The following is a 16,589-nucleotide window of genomic DNA, read 5'->3' on the forward strand; positions in this document are numbered from 1 at the left end:
TGTTCTACACGTAATGAGCTTACGTAATGCGGCACAAAAATCGACTTTTTAACATTGGGGTCCCAGTTCGGTCACGACCGGGCCACTATGGACGAAACCGAACAGAGAACGAACGCTTGGGGTGTTTCTATCGTGGACGCGACGGTAAGAAGAGTTCTGGCGTGCAAAGCGAGGCTACTGCAAGCGGTTTTTTTCGGGGACTTCTGATATGTGCCCGGATAGATTGCTTCATGGCCAATTCTATCAATGCTCTGAACATCTATGCTCTGAACCGCGTCCTTTGTGTAGTCAAAAACAGTGGCGCTTCATACAGTGTCTTCCTCTAAAAAGTGAATTATCACGTGAGCCCGGCGACAATTCTACTAATTAGAATTATGTGATTCCAAAAACTCGTCATTTGCATATGCATATGTTGAAGACTCACGTGTGAGCGCAATCAGATATGCATGTGTGGAAACTTTCAGCCAATCATTGGTAGGCAGAGTGCGCAAATCTATTGGGTTTCACGTGAGCTTCAGACTTGAACGCCCCTTCGTTTTCTCATTCTGCTCTGGCAACGGACAACTAACGACGCCATGAAGCTAGTTCTACTGGGAATCGTCTTCTTGGGTCTGGCAGTGAAATCTCAGGGATTTAATCCTACCTACCCTTTGAAAGTTGGCGCCTATATTATCAAATCACTACTTTCTCCTCTGCCATCGTGGCAGTGGTACCTTGCAGACAGAACGCATGAAGAAATGACGGAAACGGCACTAATACAGGTCGCTATAGCAGCTCTCAAAGAGAAATATAAGCATGACCCAGGCAAATATGACGGCGTCACGGACCTTGATAAGATCGTCAAATTAGCACAAGGCTCATCGGCGGTAAGCGACGACTTTCGACGCGTCGTGACGGCAATACAGAAGGCAAATGCGAACGTGGACAACAAGCCATTGCAGCTGGTATCCGCCGCCCATTTCGACGCGGAGACAATCGTTGAAGGAAACGACTTACTCCTCCAACGTTTCAAGTCAGCCACGAATTGCATCTATAGCGGGAGTTACGACAAGGCGCGCGAGTCGGTTGGCCAGCTACTGCACGGCTTACAGGACTTCTACAGTCACACGAATTGGATTGAGATGCACCATGATGAGCCAAACCCTCGTTTGGCGACACTGAAGCATGCCAAATTGGAGCCCAAAGACGTCGCTTCGCCGTGCTCTCCGACTTGCGTCAATTGCAAAACGGCTCCGAAGGAGTCTCGGTGGGACTATTTCAACGTAGTCAAAGCCCTATTTACGTGCAAGAACAACATAGATATAATCAATCCGGATGATCGCGGGTTTACGCCTTTGACAAGCGGATACTATCACAGTCTCTTAGACGGTGTGCAACACCCAGCGAAGCCCGGGGCGTCTTTGCTGCGTGGGGATGGTGCTGATGAACGTGGAAAATGCAGTCACGGCGGTTTTTTTGACACGTCTTCTGGGTTACAAGCTAAAGGAGGAATCAACAAAGACTCGAGCGTGGAGTATCTCTCGCCTCATCATTACTTGCACGAAAAGGCTGCTCGTGTAGCTACCATGGCGACGATTGACTTCCTCAACGATCTTCGCGAGAGCGTTGGCGTTGACAATTTTTTGAAGTTTCTCGGTCTCTATCAAGCTTCCTCATTTACTATTGTCCTTGACACGACCGCCAGTATGGCAGCGGAGATACAGAGCATTTTGAGCAAATTTGACGGCATTGTCCAAGCGCAGGACGACTACGTCCTGATTCCCTTCAATAAGGCCTGTAAGTGTCGAGTGTAGGCAATATAGGTAATAACTGATTTTGTTTTGCAGGTGCCGGTCCGGTATATCGGAGTCACAGCAAAAACGAGTTTAGAGAGAAGCTTGTATCAATCAGCCAAAGTGATTTGGCTATAGAAAACGGTTGCTTTGGAGGCAAGGCTAGAGCAGGCGATACTGCTCCCAAAGAGAAGGCGATAAGCGGTTTGATTCTCGCTCTTCAGACAAGCGGACTCGGATCAGTGGTGTACGTTGTCACCGACAGCGACGCCATTGATACAGACAGTTACCCGGAAGCGTCGCTTCTGGTGGAACGCAAACGAATCAACGTCGTCTTTATTCGGAGCAGGGATAACAAACCGCCCGGAAGCAAGAGACGACGGCGACGAGATACTGCTGTCGACCACGATAACGTTTATGCAAAGCTGGCTGAAGAATCGGGAGGTCAAGTAATTATACCGGATAAAGATGACGACGTCGGAAACGTTCTCTCTCTCACTTCGTCGCTGTCTAAAGCTTCCGACTCAACACTTCTATTATATGAAGAGAAGTCTCCTACCGGTGTAAGAGGACGCAATCTGACTCTAAACATAGACCAATTCGTTAGCTCAGTAACCATCAGTCTTTCTGGAGAAAATCCTGAGATTAATTTGTATTATCCAAGCGGAAAGAGTCTTCCTTCTTATGTAGCGCTGAGTCTGACAGATGATATAAGAAAGCTGGAGTGGCCTATCAGTGGAGCCTGGACATTAAACGTGCAAAGCACAGACGAGTATGACGTGCTCGTCAAAGGGACATCTTCTCTTGACTTTCAATACACGCTCGTCAAGCCCGTAGAAACTCGTCATTCCGGATTCTTTCCAGTACCCGAAAAGCCCAAAATCGGTTAGAAATGCCTTGATAGAAATGTTCTTGATGTGTTACGACCCTTTTTGTTTAGGGGATGCTGTCTTTATTGAACTCACTGTAACCGGTCTCACAAATGAAACAGTCGTCGATGAAGTTCAGCTTCTTCTCATGACAGATCGCCAAGTGAAGGAGCGACGTCCACTAGTTGCCGTTGCCAACGAAACGGCATTGTTCATAACCGAAACGAATATAACGATTCTTGAAGAGCCTTTTCAGATAATTCTTGTTGGTCATTACGGCGCGACGATGTTCACTCGCGTTGCCAGGACGCCGATCATGCCCGTTGCTTTTGAGCTGACTCTTCAAGACGGCGATTTGGTTATGCGACAAGGAGAGACTAAAACATTAGAGTTTTTGGTGGAACGAGGAAACGTCGGAGGAGAGTCGGTGGCTGATATTGCCGTTCAAAATGATCTGGGTTTTGCCGTGAAAGTAAGAAACGATAGATTCAATATTGATCCTGGCGAGTCTCATCGTTTTTTTGTGGATGTCACGGTGCCTGTCTGCTTTCCAGAAAGCGCTACCAACACGTTCACTGTAACGGCCACTTTGACAATTGGTAAACGCCAAGAATTAGTCGATTCCGTGCTGTTTGATGTACTCGTCGACTCGGAGGTACAGTGCTATATATTTACATTGCCGAAAATCTTTACGTAGTGCTAGAGGCTTTCTAAAGAATTCTCGTGTACACGCTGTTAGTTGACAATGCAGGTGGTACACTGTATTTGCTCTCTAGTCCTACGTTTTCCATATCTTTTCAGACTGAATATTGGATTGAGCTATATGTCTCTTTTTTTTCTTGCAGTTTGTTGATCGTACGGCTCCAGTGTGTTTCCTCAATACTGTTTCAGCGACAGACTGCTCAAGTGTTCCTCTCCCCTTGTGCAGTGTCTACTGGTCGGCTACACTTTCCGTCATAGATAATTCTTCCTCAATTGTGACTGCTGAAGTCACTGACGTAGAACCTTCGAACAATGCAGCGACGATTTCCTCTCGGAATTTGCCGCTTGCACGCAACGAGTTTTCCTTAGTGAATGTCACGGCAAGCTGCTGCGTGAACTCAGTCACGCTAAAGTTCAAGGACGGCTTCAACTCTGTAGAATGTGCGGTACATCGAAACGACGTTCCCAAGTCCCGCTGCAGACAGTGCCTAAACGGCGGAAGATGCAACACCAAAACGCAAACGTGCCAATGCATCGGAGGCTACTTTGGCAACCAATGTGAAAAAGGTAAGGGAGATTAATTAAATGAGCGGGTGCTTTTTTAAAGAGTTTAACTCTCTGACAGCTGGCTGCAATGCTCTGCCTGCTCCAGCTAATGGCTACGTGATCGATTCTGGTGTTGGCAGTATCAACAAATCGGTAGGCATATTCTGCAACAAAGGATACGTTCACTCAGGCAAGACTGCGTCGACTTGCTGTCCTTTTGGCTGGACAGATTCCAGCGCTTGGTGCATTGCGGATCCTGATGGTGACTGGACAGCAAAAGTCTGACTCTTTATAAAAGTTCGTTTTGTTTTAGGTACATGTATTGGCCGTGGCCACACTGCTAGTGCAACGGTTGCTCTCATCTTCGCGTTGGCCGCGAGCGCGTTCCTTTCGAATATGGGAGGCAATCTTGTCTAAACGATCGCAAACTTTTTCTTGTCCTTCCTGCTTCGTTTGCTGCCGACGTATTGTAGTAAGTCACGCGATATCTTTTGCTATGTGTTCGTTTTTCTTGTTCTTTCGTGTCTGTAACGCCTGGTTGCAAGTCATGCTATGAAATCAACTTGGCCTAGTTCTACTCTAGAGTATAGTAGACAACGTCTATAGCGGGAAAAAGAAGAAATTCTACACGGACGAAATACTCACGTTTCAATGTTCACCCATCATGCAAGCCTATTCTGAGGTATTATTCTCTTGAAATTTCAAATCTTCTGTGTTTTCTGTCTTGCCAGACTGCCCAGCCACCGATTGAAAGGCGACAGACGTGATTGCATAAGGAGTAACCATGTTTTCAGCAGAAAGAAAGCTATTGGGAGAAGATTCTCCTGTAGCAAGCTTCACTTGGTTGCAAGTTTTGCCTTGAGAACATCCTGATTTGTTCAGACTCGACGCCATAAAGTTCATCGACACATAGTCAGAGTACCTTTCACTTTTCCTCTCGTTTTCCCGAAGCGTCACCGGCATCGAATTTTCCTGCTCACTACGCCGACGATCCGGACGACGACGACGATGCTTTGATATGAAGAAAAGTGCAACGGAGACAACGACGACGATGGCGACGCACGCAACCGCGATGACGACAACAAGAAAGTGCCTCGTCTTCTTCGTCTTGGTCAGGCTAGTACTTTGACTTTGAGTGTACACGTATGTCGTTCTTGCTGGTTGACTAGTGGGAGGCATTCTTTCTGGCTGACTAGTGGGACTCGTACTAGTCCTGTTTCTGCTCATCGTCTCGGTACGTAAGGTTGGGCTCAATGAGATAGTCGTGGCTGTTAACTTTGTAGATTGACTGGTGCTATTCTGGACGACTCTCTCTGTTGGCCTTGCAAGTACGGTATCTGCTGCACGATTGTTTCCACACGAAACCGTAGCTATGTTTTTTCTTTGACAGAACGAGCCGTTTTTCCACGGCGACGAGCTGCAGTTTTCCAGCCGCCTTTCCGCACCGCTGCATTTGACTTCCGACACCCAAACAACATTCTGAATGCTCGATTGGGACGTATTCGTCTGAGACGACTCCAACGCGTTCTTGTAATTCAGCTGACGGCAAACGACGCGAGCATCGGCAGCCGTCCAATTGGCGTCGCATACAGTTCCCCATTGGCGTCGTGGAAAATCTCAACAATGCCTTTGCTTATTTGTCCAGCTGCTCGGTTCAGTCTGACAGTAGGAGCCTCTAGAAGAAACTGTTTCAAGGAAGGAATGTAGACAAAAGAGAGATCTTACGGCAAGTCAATCCTTCTATATGGAACATCACAGCGCAGTAATAATCGTCTATTCTCCGTCCTTCTTTAGGGCACTCTTCAATTCGGCGTTCGTTTCCTCTGCATCGGGTGCAATATAGCCAAAAACGTCCATCATCCCTCTGGCTAGGTCTAAACGTGGATTGTCTACCGCCATCGCTTTCGAGAGCTATTGCCGTCGAACCAGGAAAACCGAGCTGGCGGCACGCCACATCCGCGTTTGCCGTCGTCCAACCGTAGTCGCAGAAAAACCACCAGGACGAATCGTGAAACAGCTCCAGGCGTCCTTCGTAGGGTGACCGAGCGGGACGATCGACGAGTCGCAAAGTGCTTCCTCGAATCAGCAATCCTACTGGATCTGGAGAAAATATATTGAATGCAGTCACGGTTAGAAATAATTTGCTTCTTTACCGCATTCAACGTAAGCCAGTTCTTAATTGCATCTGGGTTTAGATCGTCGTATCACGTCTGTTGCCGAGATCATTCGCAACGAGTGGCGAAATACTTTTAGAGCAATCGAACCACCTTTTAGAGACGGAGAGTACTTCGTTCAAAAAGTCCAAGCCGAAGAACGCAGCGATGGTGACAGCGACATTCGTTCAGCGGTTCGCTGTCTGAAACGGTGGACTGAAGAAAATCCTAACGAATGTTTCCTGGAAGCAGTGCTTGACGCTGCTAATGCAGCTGAAGTGGGGCAGGATCTTATAGACCAGCTTCACGATTTCAAGTCATTGTAGGCTGGAGGAAAGAGGTGAAACGATTCTTGAAGGTTTCTGCCAGTGTGCTCCCCCACATTAGTTAGCAATATGGGAGGCGTTCTGGAAGAATGTCACTCAAATTACAGCTGCATGAAGATGGTCTTCGTTGCTCCGCCTACGCGGGGACTTTCCCTTAATTGTCGTTTCTCATTATTTCTGAATTTCAGAGCTTTCTCTTCTACGGGGATTCGAAGCAGCACGCGCCTGTTTTGTTTGCCGACAGCTACAGACTACAGTAGAAAATCTGCTGACGTACGTAACGTATGATGTAATCATAGTATCCCGGAAAAGGTCTTTTTGGGGCGCCGTTACGTTCAGTGGCCGCTGTTCTTCCTCCTCCTCCTCCTTGTCCCGCTGCCGCTTGACCTCCTGGCCAAGCGGTGGGACTGAAACTGCAGTGCGCCTGCAACGATGGTCTTCATACGAATCGTCTGTGTTCTTTTGAGTACGAAAGCCATATAGGCTCAAACAGCCATTAGACGCACAGAGTTTGAGTTTTTCATGCATGCAGGTCTCCTTTCGCTGACCGAAGGAAAACTAATGAGCAACATCGCTATTAACGGTCGACGACAATACCTTGTATCCAGTCTGCCGACGCCTACAAACTTCTTGAACTGCAGCGGCTGGTACACCGACAGCCGTCGGAGAGGCCTGGCGATTCACCTGACACTGTTATATAATTCGACTTCCGCGGACATCACAAAAAACGATGCTCTCGGCCTCTACACCTATAAGTGCTCGGATGAAAAGCTAGAGGACGGCGAAATTGTCCCCGTTTCAAGCGCCTACTGTCTGTTTGGGGGGATTGATAAAATAAAAAGTAAGGCGTTTTCTGGCAAATATGATTGTTCTGTTGTCAGCGCGGACGGTTCAACTCCAGCACCAAGCACAATATTAGTCAAAGAATATGGTAAGGCATTGACGTCGTGTGTATGGTATGATTTGCACGTTGATTGATCTAGACAAAGAAATCTTGGTTAATGTGTCGCAGTTTCCACCATCCGGAGTAGTTGACGAAGGCAAACCTTTGACCTTGTCGTGTGAGATCAATCGTCAGTCGTATCGTTCTCCGCTGAAACTTGAGTGGAGACGAAATGGCGACACAGCGGTCGATTCACAATGGCTTTCTGATTCGATTATGCCATCATATGTTTACAAAAAAACGGCAATACCGGAAGATGCGGGTCTATACGAATGCGTGGTCACTTCCAAAGGTGCCGTCATTGACACTTTGAAAGCAAATCAAAGCGTAGTGATAAATTGTAAGTGGGTTTTTCATGGAAAACTCTCTCTGCATTCTTACCTGTGCTTTAGACGCTCCTCGCACATCATTTTATTCCGCGCCATTTTTGAACAAAATGGGCGAGGTACACATTCCATACTTTGCAACCAACACCTTCAATTGCTCCGCTGACGGACATCCTGAGCCAGACGTGTCTATATCGCTCAATAAAAGAACTCTGAAAGACGTGAAAGAGAATAGAGGGCCCGGGAACACAGTCATTATATCCAAACAGTGGGAAGCAACTTCACGTGAGACCCAAGATTTCTGTTGCCAAGCATCTAACAAAAACGGTCATGCAAAAGAGAAGTGTATTAGAGCTATAATCGAAGGTATTTCACTTTATTATATATCAGCACAAGGTTGACTATTTTTCCCCTATGTTGTAGTGCCCAGCATATCCTTCTTTGGCGTAGAGAATGCGACACACGGCTGTCCTGTTGAAATGAATGCTACACTTCTATGCAAGGCAGTTGGAACGTCCGCTCCAATATCGGTCACTATTTCTGATCCACAAGACGCGGTTGTTGCCAAGAGTCAAACTCAAGCCAACTACACGTTTACGCCAGATTCTAAAAGGGGTCCTTACACATGCACGGCGAGCAATAATGATGCCTACATTGTCAGCAAGAAACACCATGTCTGTTCCACGAGTAAGCTGGCAATATTTTTTACTGCGTTTAGTTTAATACGTTTTTGGTTTTGCTCTCTCAAAGGCTTGAAATTGAGTATAATTATACCGATAGGAATTGCTGTAGGCATCGCCACTGTCATGATCATAGCCTTCGTTGTTTATCGACGAATTCGGTATGATTTTCTTTTCTGATCCTCTGTCTGAGCAATTTTTTATTAGGCGCTATAAGCAAGCTGAACCAAAGGAAACAGATCGTTTGATTTATCCAGGAGCTAGAGAAAGACCTGGGAAAAAGGCTACGCCTCCAACAGGTGTTGAGCTTGATGATCACTACAGTATGTTTTCTATAATTTCAGCTGGGTTTAGATCGTCTTATCAACTCTGTTGCCGAGATCGTTTGCAAAGAGTGGCTAGATACTTTTAGAGCGATTGAACCATCTTTTAGAGAAGGAGAATACTTCCTTCAAAAGGTCCAAGCAGAAGAACGTAGCGATGGTGACGATGACGGTGACATTCGTTCAGCGGTTCGCTGTCTGAAACGATGGACTGAGGAAAATCCGGATGCCAGTTTTCTGGAAGCAGTGCACGAAGCTGCAATTGCTGCTGAAGTGGGACACGATGCTGTACATCAACTGTGTGGTCTCATCTGACATCAAGGCGACTTAGTCATCTTCTGCACCTGTAGAAAAGAGAGGTGCAGCAATGTCTCAAGTTTCCTGACTTCTTTTTCTTGTCTCTAGCAAACAGGCTGAGCATGCACTATCTTAGTGATTTCTGCTTTTTTGCAGCAAGAGCAGTGTAGCGTGTTCACTTTAGCAATGAAACGGCGTTCTGGAAGAGTGTCCTTTCTATTACAGCCAGCAGCACTCAGTAGACGTAAATTATTTTTGAATTTTATTTCCTGCCAATAACCCGGATTTGAAGCAAAACTACCAAGCGTTTCTACTACGATTTAGCGCTTCGACCTCGGATGTCCTGTTCCACACGTAATGAACTTACGTAATGGGACACAATAATCGACTTTTTTAACATTGGGGTCCCAGTCCGGGCCACTATGGACGGGCCTGTGGACGAAACGGAACAGAGAACGGACGCTTGGGGTTTCTTTCGTAGATGCGACGGTAAGAAGAGTTCTGGCGTGCAAAGCGAGGCTACTGCAAGCGGTTTTTTCTCGCTTTTCTCAGGGACTTCTGACGTGCCCGTGTTTCATGGCCAGTCCACCTCCTCGTGGGGGCGAACCCTGAACTTTCTGCGCCTTCGAACTGCATAAAGCACCTTTGACTGACTCTTTCCTAGGAAGCTTCTTCATTTGCGTAAATAATCCTTCTTTGGCTCACGCGCGAGCTTCATTAGTCACGCAGCCAATGATCCTGCCAGGAGCAAATTAGGCTTCACGTGCTGCAAAGTTGTTTTCGAAAAACGCCCCTTGGTTTTGTCATTTTCCATTCGCTTCTGGCGTGCTGAGAACGAACAGTGGACAGCATGAAGCTGATTCAGCTGGGAATGTTTCTCTGCTTGGCGACAACGTCTTGGCAATTTCTTCCTAGCTACCGTTGGAAACTGGCCGCTAGAGCGCTGAGTCCATACCTAACGTTGAAGGCATACTTCACAACAGACGGAACCATTGTAACTCACAAAGAAATGACGGAGACGGCACTGGTTCACGTTGCCAAGGAGTTTCTCAAAAAGAAAGATCCGCATGACCCGACGAAATACGACGGCGTTACCAACCTCGATACGATCATGAAATTAGCATATGGCCCGTCGGCGGTGAGCGACTATTTCCGAAGCACCGTCACAGCCATACAGAATGCAAATGTGAATGTTGACTTCGATATGGATGACGTATCAGCTGCCCATTTTGACGCGGAGAACATTTACGAGGGAAATGAACAACTATTAAGGCACTTTGACTCGGCTGTCGGGTGCATCGACAACGGAAGTTATGACAAAGCGCACGAGTTGATCGGTCAGCTGCTGCACGGCTTGCAGGATTTCTACAGTCACACGAATTAGATTGAAATGAAGACTATTGATCCGAATCGTCACTTGGATATTGAACCGGATCGTCGCTTGGCTACGAAGAAGCATCCCAAGATAATGCCCGCGGACGTCGCTCCAAAATTGTCTCCAACCTGTGTCAACTGCGCAGATCTTTTGGATACCGTCCTTAATCCGTTGAACGCACTTTTCAAATGCGACAACAACATAAAAATAGAGAATCCGGACCACTCGGCGTTTGCGTCTCTTACTAGCGGATATTATCGCGGCCAAGACAGATCAAAACCCAGAGCGTCTACCCTGTTCGGAGGAGGTGCTGATGGCAGCGGAAAGTGCAGTCACGGCGGAGCTTTAGATACAACCTCGCTATCCGCGGCTAGAGGAGGAATTAATAAGGACTCCAACCTATATTATTTGTCACCGCACTATTATTTGCATTCAATAGCTGCTGAGGTCGCTACCGCCGCGTCGATCAACGTTCTCACGGAGCTCGGCGATACCGTTGATATCGACCATTTTCTGTCTTTTCTCGGTCTCTATCGCGGCTATTCGTTCACTATTATCCTCGACACGACAATCAGCATGATGGAGGAAATATCAAGCGTTCGGCAGGAGTTTGGCAGAATTTCCAAGGCCAACCACGACAAGTCCACCGTTCAACCCGACGAATACGTGTTGGTTCCTTTTAACCAGGCCTGTAAGTGTTGAGTCTCAGTCTATAGATTAGTTTCTGCCTAACTGCCTTTCTGCAGGCGCTGGTCCCGTTTATCGGTTTTATAGTAGCGACGACTTTGACGAGAAACTTGAATCGGTCAGCAGGCAGTTGGCTAATCAAGTCGGCTGTATTGGCGGCCAGACCAGGCTCAGCAATTTACAGCCAGGCGAGAAAGCAATAAGCGGCTTGATTCTCGCTCTTCGAACGAGTCGACCCGGATCGACTGTTTACGTCTTCACAGACAGCGCTACTGACAAAGTTGATGCGGGCAAGTACCCAGAAGCGTCGGTTCTGATAGAAAGGAAACGAATCACCGTCTTCTTTATTCGAAGCAAGGACAATAGCAGGTCGAGAAAACTTCCGTGGACATATTCGATTGCAAGTAAGTGGTCTACCAAGAGAGAGAGGGAGCAAATAGAGTTTATTGTTCTAGTCCCGATCATCGATGTGATCATCTCATCGATAGCCTTAGTGCTTGTATAGATAAAGGGGAATACAGCACTATTCCCTCTGTAGAAGTAAGGCCGTTTTTTGTGCATACATATGCGTGAAATAATCTCATGGTCCTGTGACGTAGAAACGATGTACTGAGAATAGGAATTCATTCGCTTGGATCTCCACTATGGAGCGACACGACAAACAAAACGTCTGTATTGAGATTTATTTATCGACTTCGCGGTCTGGTCAGATCGTCCTATGCTGTGGCTCTCGTTACCATACCAACGCATCTATTTCGCGTAATCAACAAATAAAACAATGACTCTACGAGTTTAATTTATTCTACGTTTATAGGACGAAGCGTTCGTTCGACGAGTCGAGCATCTCAGCGACGTCGCAGTTCATCTGGAGTCATTTGAAGGCTCGGAAAAAGAAAAGAATCCCGTTTATAAAGACTATCACGGTGTGGAGAGAGAGAGAGAGAGAGAGAGAGAGAGTATCAGTACACCCAAACCTAAATGTATATATATATATATGTATATGGTATATGAATTTTATGAGCAGTTATTTCTCGTAGGTCTTTTTCACATTCGTCGTCTTTCTCGTCTGAATTCTCTCGCATGTCACTTGCCGGAGACAACCAGTTTGGCGTTCAAGTTGCATCGCAAGAAATTCGCCGTTGAGAAGCTCTACCTGCCGCCGGACGCGTCCGAGACGGCCAGTCGATCGAAGGGCAGTGGTGGTAGCGCGAGCTGTGGTAGTGGAACGCACGCGGGAAAAGCTGCGTTGGAGTTCTAGAGGGGGAGAATCCGCTGAGGCAGAGCGAGACGTCAATACCTATTAATCTTTCTGACGGCTATTTCTTTCCTATTCCAATCTATGCCTTTTTACGAGGCTTCCACGAAACACCCAAATCGCTATGATGCCATTCCAAATTGCTATTGCGAAATATATTAACATATAGAGATTAGATTTGTGTGTGTATGGGGAAGGGAAGTATCGAGTCGGGGATTCGGAGCAGCCGTTCTTTGCGGCCTATGAAATTTCTCCATCATTTTGCTCGAACTAAGCCGAGTCGAGCGTACAATATTTGTAATAGTATGGGTGGACTCCTCTGCATCATGCCTGCAAGAGTGGAAACATTTTTGGAATGAAATGGCTTGTGGAACACAACGCTGATATCAATAGCGTCGACAGGGTTAGAAGATTTCACTTGTGATACTTTTATTCTTATTTCATCTTCAGAAGGGTGAAACGCCTTTTATGTGGGCGTGTCGAAGTCACATCAATCGTTTAGCGAAAGTTCGCTACTTGTGTGAAAAAGGAGCTGACTGTCAAGCAAAAGATCACGTGAGATGTTGTTTATTTGCTACAAATTCAACAAATCGCCGTCTTTTTTATTCAGGAAGGGAAGACGGCTTTGTTTCATGCCAAGTGTGAAGATGACGAAGTGAAAGATGTTCTTTGATATCTTGTCATTGAGAAAGGCATTGATATCAATTCTGTTGATAAGGTCGCATTCTTACGATATTTTGCATTTTTGTTTGTTAATCCTATTTTAGGAGGGAACGACACCCTTATTGGACGCATGTTATTATAATCCTTCTTTCCTTGTCATTCAGCAACTAATTGAATTAGGAGCTGACCTTTTTGTCAGAAATAAGGTTAGTCAGAATTCTCATTTCTCAATCGTTCTCTATTCAAATCTTTGTAGAGAAAACAAAATGCATTGCATAAGGTTGCAAAAAGCTATCAAAGCGTAGACGCATCAGTTATTGATCTATTGATTAAGAAGGGTGTTGACGTCACGTGTCAAGATCAGGTGACGTGATTTTCTTGTAAATTAGAAAGAATCTATAAACGTGAATTTCAGTACGGATTGACACCTTATGAGGTGGCACGTGATGGTTACATTCGAGCTCTCCTTCGACGTCATCATTTTGATTCAGTTCCCTTATGTATTTATTTTAATAGGACGCCGCCCGATTTTCCGTTCTTCAACGAGAAACGGTTCGTCCGGATTCTATTAAATTCTGCGTAGTTGGCAGCAAAATGGCGGGAAAAACGACGTACGTGAATTCTCTTCTTCAACTCAATCAACCTCTATCCAAGAACGAAGATCGTACGCCGGGCGTGGAAATTCACAATTGCCAAATTCCTGGAGTTGGCAAAGGATCGGCGTGGGACTTTGGGGCCCAACCCACATCCCACAGTGCACACGGTCTCTTCTTTCAAAAGTCCAATACATTGTTCATTCTTGTCCTTCCTGTTCGGAAAGGAGAAAAGATGACGTCAGAAAGGATTCTTCGTCTTCTAGAAAAGGGACGATTTTGGTGTGCATTCTCTAAAGCTGCATTGAGAACGCTTCCGCCTCACTTGAAATCACGCATTCGCCTTCTTGTGATCTTCAATCTAATTGGTTTCAATGAGGAGGCGGGAGTTGAAGTGAGGTTCGAGCTGAAACGAATCGCCGAAATTCTTCAAAACGAATTTGGAGACACTTTTGAAATTTCAGGCGTGCTTGAAATGGATTGCAGCAAGCGCCAATCAGATCGGATGAACGACTGTCGAAAGAAACTGAAATATATCCGCGAAAAAATGCTAGAGGTAATAGCTGAGTCGTCTTTAGTACTTTATCTTTAAAATTTATCTTTGCACACCGACAGACAGCGGATGATGTCCCTAAACTGTGCCATGCCATTGAGCAGTATCTTTCTCTTCCCAATGAGAAGAGAAAGAATCCACTGGCGTATTTTCTGACAGCTGATGAATTTGAAAAGTGGGTTGCTGAAAAAGTTGGCATCAAATTGGCTGAGGACGAGAAAAAAGTGGCCGTGGAGTATCTAGACTCGTCTGGAATAGTGAGTAAATCTTATATATTTATTTGTGAATCATACATTATGTTTACGTAGATAATTAATCTTGGTCGTCGAATTTGCCTACAGCCTATCTGGCTTTGTCACAGTGTGATCGGTCCTCTTCTCGCTCCGCCCTATTTCGTTGTCGCTATGCCTGCCACAAAATTCGGCAGAGCGTCAAAAAAAGATATCCAATCGGCTCTGACGAATTTCGGAAATTATCTCAAGCAAAAGGGCAACCCGTCTCCATTTGTGGTGACAGCCGACGAAGCAATTGAAATTCTTCGCTACTTGGAACTGTGCATTCCAATGGAAAAGGAGCCAGGAGTGTATCAGATTCCAGCACTTCTTGACGATTCAATTCCTCGCGACGCCTGGGTTGAAGATTCGACGCTGGACGTGTATCGTGGCCAACGATACGAGTGCGCGCGTTGCGTCGACATCATCTCGCCGTCGTCATTCGTCGTCTTTCAATGTCGTTCTTTTTTTCTGGAAAACGTAAGCCACCGGGCGTGGAAGGACGGCGTAAAATTGGTGAAAATTGTAGGCGACAAAGTAATTGAATGCCTCATCGAATCCGGAATAAAGAAGGAGCACTGCTGCATTGACACCATTCTTCGCTGGTCGAGCAAAGCCGACTGCGAAAGAGTGGCTAAAGAATTCCTCGACGAGCTCAAAGCGATTATCGCGAAGGCGTGCGATGAGGGAAGCCCGGGTGTCATACTCAATTGGTTCTATTTGGACAGTACTCATCTCAAACAACTTGACGAAGATCCGGCTATTTATTCATCGAGCGAAGTCGATCAAAAGGTCAATGCCGCGGCTTTCAATAATTTCTTGTTTTCAAATCGCCCGGAAAAATGGAATCGTTCGTCTATTAGAGACCTGGTGATTATGGAAGAGAAGCCAAAGGTAATCATTTCAATCAGAAGAATGTCTTTTTGAATTTCTCTCGTACTAGAGCACAGCCGTTTCTGTGGATTCTCCTCCGACTCGCTTTTCAACAGGTGCCCGCTCCGAGTATTTTCCCGACGACGATGAGTTGTCAGACCATGTGATCATGGAAGAGAAGCACGAGGTAATTATTTAGACAAGCAATGCGGGATATTCAATATCTCTTATCTTTAGCATGACCCGGTTTCTCAGCAAACTTTCTTCGCTTCGGGTACACGCTCCGATTCTCCCGCTAAAGATTCTTTTTCCGACGACGATGAGTTGGTATCAGACCAGGCGATCATGCAAGAGAAGCAAGAGGTAATGATTTAGACAGCAATGTGGGATATTCAATATCTCTTATATTTAGCATGACGCGGTTTCTCAGCAAACTTTCTTCGCTTCAGGTGCACACTCCGATTCTCCCGCTAAAGATTCTGATTCTTTTCCCGGCGACGACGAGTTGCTTACGGACCAGGTGATAACAGCGTGCTCTCGCGTCCGAGGATCACTCTGGGAAGAAATTGGCGCTTGCGTCATTGATTTGGACGCAATCAAACAGATCCGCGGTAGCCACCCCTTACGTATGAAGATGGTGCTCGATTCGTGGAAAACAGCAAAATCACCAACTGTAGGTGAGCTTCTACATTGGCTTGAGGAGGTTGGCGTTAACCGAACGGTTATCAAAACAAAATACAAAGACCTATATGGACGTAAGTAACCAGTTTTTTTTATTTTTATTTCTGTTCTTTATCGTTTTGGCAAGCTGTGCTATTTGTATAAGGTATCGTTTTCTGATATTTTGCTAACTGTGACCATTTTTACTTTATATTTTTTCGTTATTTTTCGTTAAGATTATATCCATATGTCAATTCCCGTACGTGTAGGCGTCCAACGCACGGAAAGACGTCGAAATGAAGAAGGAGTCGGCTGAAAAGGACCATGAACAGCAAAGGAAAGACAAAGACTCCGCAGCCGTCGAGAATGAACAGGAAACGGGGAGCGGGATCTCCCTTTGGGAAACCAACTGAGGAAATGTCGAAGAATCGAGACCACGTTCGACGAACAAGCACTACATCGCTTTGCGATCGACGCATCACAAGCTGAATCACGTCGCTCTTCGCCAAGTTCTCATCGCCTCCATTCTGGAAAGTTCGTGTGTCTCTTTCAATCGAAGGTACGTACACCGCCATATATACACCGCTTGCCGGAATATATACACCGCCTGCCGGAATATATACACCGCCTGCCGGCGGAGTACGTACACCACTTGCCGCAATATATACACCGCCTGCCGGCGGAGTACGTACACCACTTGCCGTAATATATACACCGCCTG

The 16,589-nt window shown here is 46.1% G+C and overlaps 4 protein-coding genes across 8 annotated transcripts; all 4 read left to right on the plus strand.

Moving 5' to 3' along the window:
• The first annotated feature begins 383 nt into the window (after positions 1–383).
• Positions 384–6,776, plus strand: LOC136192652 (von Willebrand factor A domain-containing protein 7-like). 2 transcript variants are annotated; one of them, XM_065981344.1, is made up of 12 exons: positions 384–1,776; positions 1,827–2,657; positions 2,713–3,296; positions 3,487–3,910; positions 3,969–4,151; positions 4,203–4,571; positions 4,621–5,000; positions 5,059–5,123; positions 5,173–5,217; positions 5,280–5,615; positions 5,684–6,018; positions 6,062–6,776. In XM_065981344.1, the coding sequence occupies exons 1-6, from the start codon at positions 576–578 to the stop codon at positions 4,304–4,306; spliced, it is 3,327 nt and encodes a 1,108-aa protein (XP_065837416.1). In that variant the 5' UTR covers positions 384–575; the 3' UTR covers positions 4,307–4,571; positions 4,621–5,000; positions 5,059–5,123; positions 5,173–5,217; positions 5,280–5,615; positions 5,684–6,018; positions 6,062–6,776. The 2 variants fall into 2 exon arrangements, with proteins under 2 accessions (XP_065837416.1, XP_065837407.1); XM_065981335.1 differs by having other exon boundaries at positions 6,085–6,776.
• LOC136192757 (uncharacterized) lies at positions 6,715–9,127 on the plus strand. The gene is made up of 8 exons (XM_065981461.1): positions 6,715–6,834; positions 6,901–7,299; positions 7,352–7,651; positions 7,704–8,003; positions 8,061–8,324; positions 8,388–8,478; positions 8,525–8,616; positions 8,672–9,127. Exons 1-8 carry the CDS (start codon positions 6,801–6,803, stop codon positions 8,953–8,955), a joined length of 1,764 nt encoding a protein of 587 aa, XP_065837533.1. The 5' UTR covers positions 6,715–6,800; the 3' UTR covers positions 8,956–9,127.
• Positions 9,128–10,325: 1,198 nt separating this feature from the next.
• Positions 10,326–16,126, plus strand: LOC136192668 (death-associated protein kinase dapk-1-like). Of its 4 annotated transcripts, XM_065981362.1 has the most exons (17): positions 10,326–11,003; positions 11,059–11,403; positions 11,455–11,539; positions 11,599–11,758; positions 11,814–11,979; positions 12,037–12,657; positions 12,705–12,809; positions 12,865–12,972; positions 13,022–13,123; positions 13,174–13,281; positions 13,333–13,353; positions 13,434–14,066; positions 14,126–14,320; positions 14,372–15,229; positions 15,279–15,395; positions 15,446–15,571; positions 15,621–16,126. In XM_065981362.1, the coding sequence occupies exons 12-17, from the start codon at positions 13,512–13,514 to the stop codon at positions 15,969–15,971; spliced, it is 2,202 nt and encodes a 733-aa protein (XP_065837434.1). In that variant the 5' UTR covers positions 10,326–11,003; positions 11,059–11,403; positions 11,455–11,539; positions 11,599–11,758; positions 11,814–11,979; positions 12,037–12,657; positions 12,705–12,809; positions 12,865–12,972; positions 13,022–13,123; positions 13,174–13,281; positions 13,333–13,353; positions 13,434–13,511; the 3' UTR covers positions 15,972–16,126. The 4 variants fall into 4 exon arrangements, with proteins under 4 accessions (XP_065837434.1, XP_065837427.1, XP_065837448.1 ...); XM_065981355.1 differs by having other exon boundaries at positions 13,333–14,066; XM_065981376.1 differs by having other exon boundaries at positions 13,333–14,066; positions 15,464–15,571.
• On the plus strand, positions 12,610–13,290 carry LOC136199508 (ankyrin repeat domain-containing protein 34A-like). The gene is made up of 4 exons (XM_065989718.1): positions 12,610–12,657; positions 12,705–12,809; positions 13,022–13,123; positions 13,174–13,290. Exons 1-4 carry the CDS (start codon positions 12,610–12,612, stop codon positions 13,288–13,290), a joined length of 372 nt encoding a protein of 123 aa, XP_065845790.1.
• Positions 16,127–16,589: the final 463 nt, after the last annotated feature.

This window comes from Oscarella lobularis, chromosome 1 (assembly GCF_947507565.1).
Source record: "Oscarella lobularis chromosome 1, ooOscLobu1.1, whole genome shotgun sequence".
Taxonomy (NCBI): Eukaryota; Metazoa; Porifera; class Homoscleromorpha; order Homosclerophorida; family Oscarellidae; genus Oscarella; species Oscarella lobularis.

Excerpts from the sequence above, each read along its gene's own strand:
- LOC136192652 (XM_065981344.1), top strand. The coding sequence starts at position 576 with ATGAAGCTAGTTCTACTGGGAATCGTCTTCTTGGGTCTGGCAGTGAAA. Across the intron at positions 3,911-3,968 it reads TGGCAACCAATGTGAAAAAG|CTGGCTGCAATGCTCTGCCT; the intron begins GTAAGGGAGATT and ends ACTCTCTGACAG. Across the intron at positions 4,152-4,202 it reads GTGCATTGCGGATCCTGATG|GTACATGTATTGGCCGTGGC; the intron begins GTGACTGGACAG and ends GTTTTGTTTTAG.
- LOC136192757 (XM_065981461.1), top strand. The coding sequence starts at position 6,801 with ATGGTCTTCATACGAATCGTCTGTGTTCTTTTGA. Across the intron at positions 8,325-8,387 it reads ACACCATGTCTGTTCCACGA|GCTTGAAATTGAGTATAATT; the intron begins GTAAGCTGGCAA and ends GCTCTCTCAAAG. Across the intron at positions 8,479-8,524 it reads GTTGTTTATCGACGAATTCG|GCGCTATAAGCAAGCTGAAC; the intron begins GTATGATTTTCT and ends ATTTTTTATTAG.
- LOC136199508 (XM_065989718.1), top strand. The coding sequence starts at position 12,610 with ATGAAATGGCTTGTGGAACACAACGCTGATATCAATAGCGTCGACAGG. Across the intron at positions 12,810-13,021 it reads ACTGTCAAGCAAAAGATCAC|GAGGGAACGACACCCTTATT; the intron begins GTGAGATGTTGT and ends ATCCTATTTTAG. Across the intron at positions 13,124-13,173 it reads ACCTTTTTGTCAGAAATAAG|AGAAAACAAAATGCATTGCA; the intron begins GTTAGTCAGAAT and ends AAATCTTTGTAG.
- LOC136192668 (XM_065981355.1), top strand. The coding sequence starts at position 13,512 with ATGGCGGGAAAAACGACGTACGTGAATTCTCTTCTTCAACTCAATCAA. Across the intron at positions 14,321-14,371 it reads ATCTAGACTCGTCTGGAATA|ATAATTAATCTTGGTCGTCG; the intron begins GTGAGTAAATCT and ends ATGTTTACGTAG. Across the intron at positions 15,396-15,445 it reads TCATGGAAGAGAAGCACGAG|CATGACCCGGTTTCTCAGCA; the intron begins GTAATTATTTAG and ends TCTTATCTTTAG.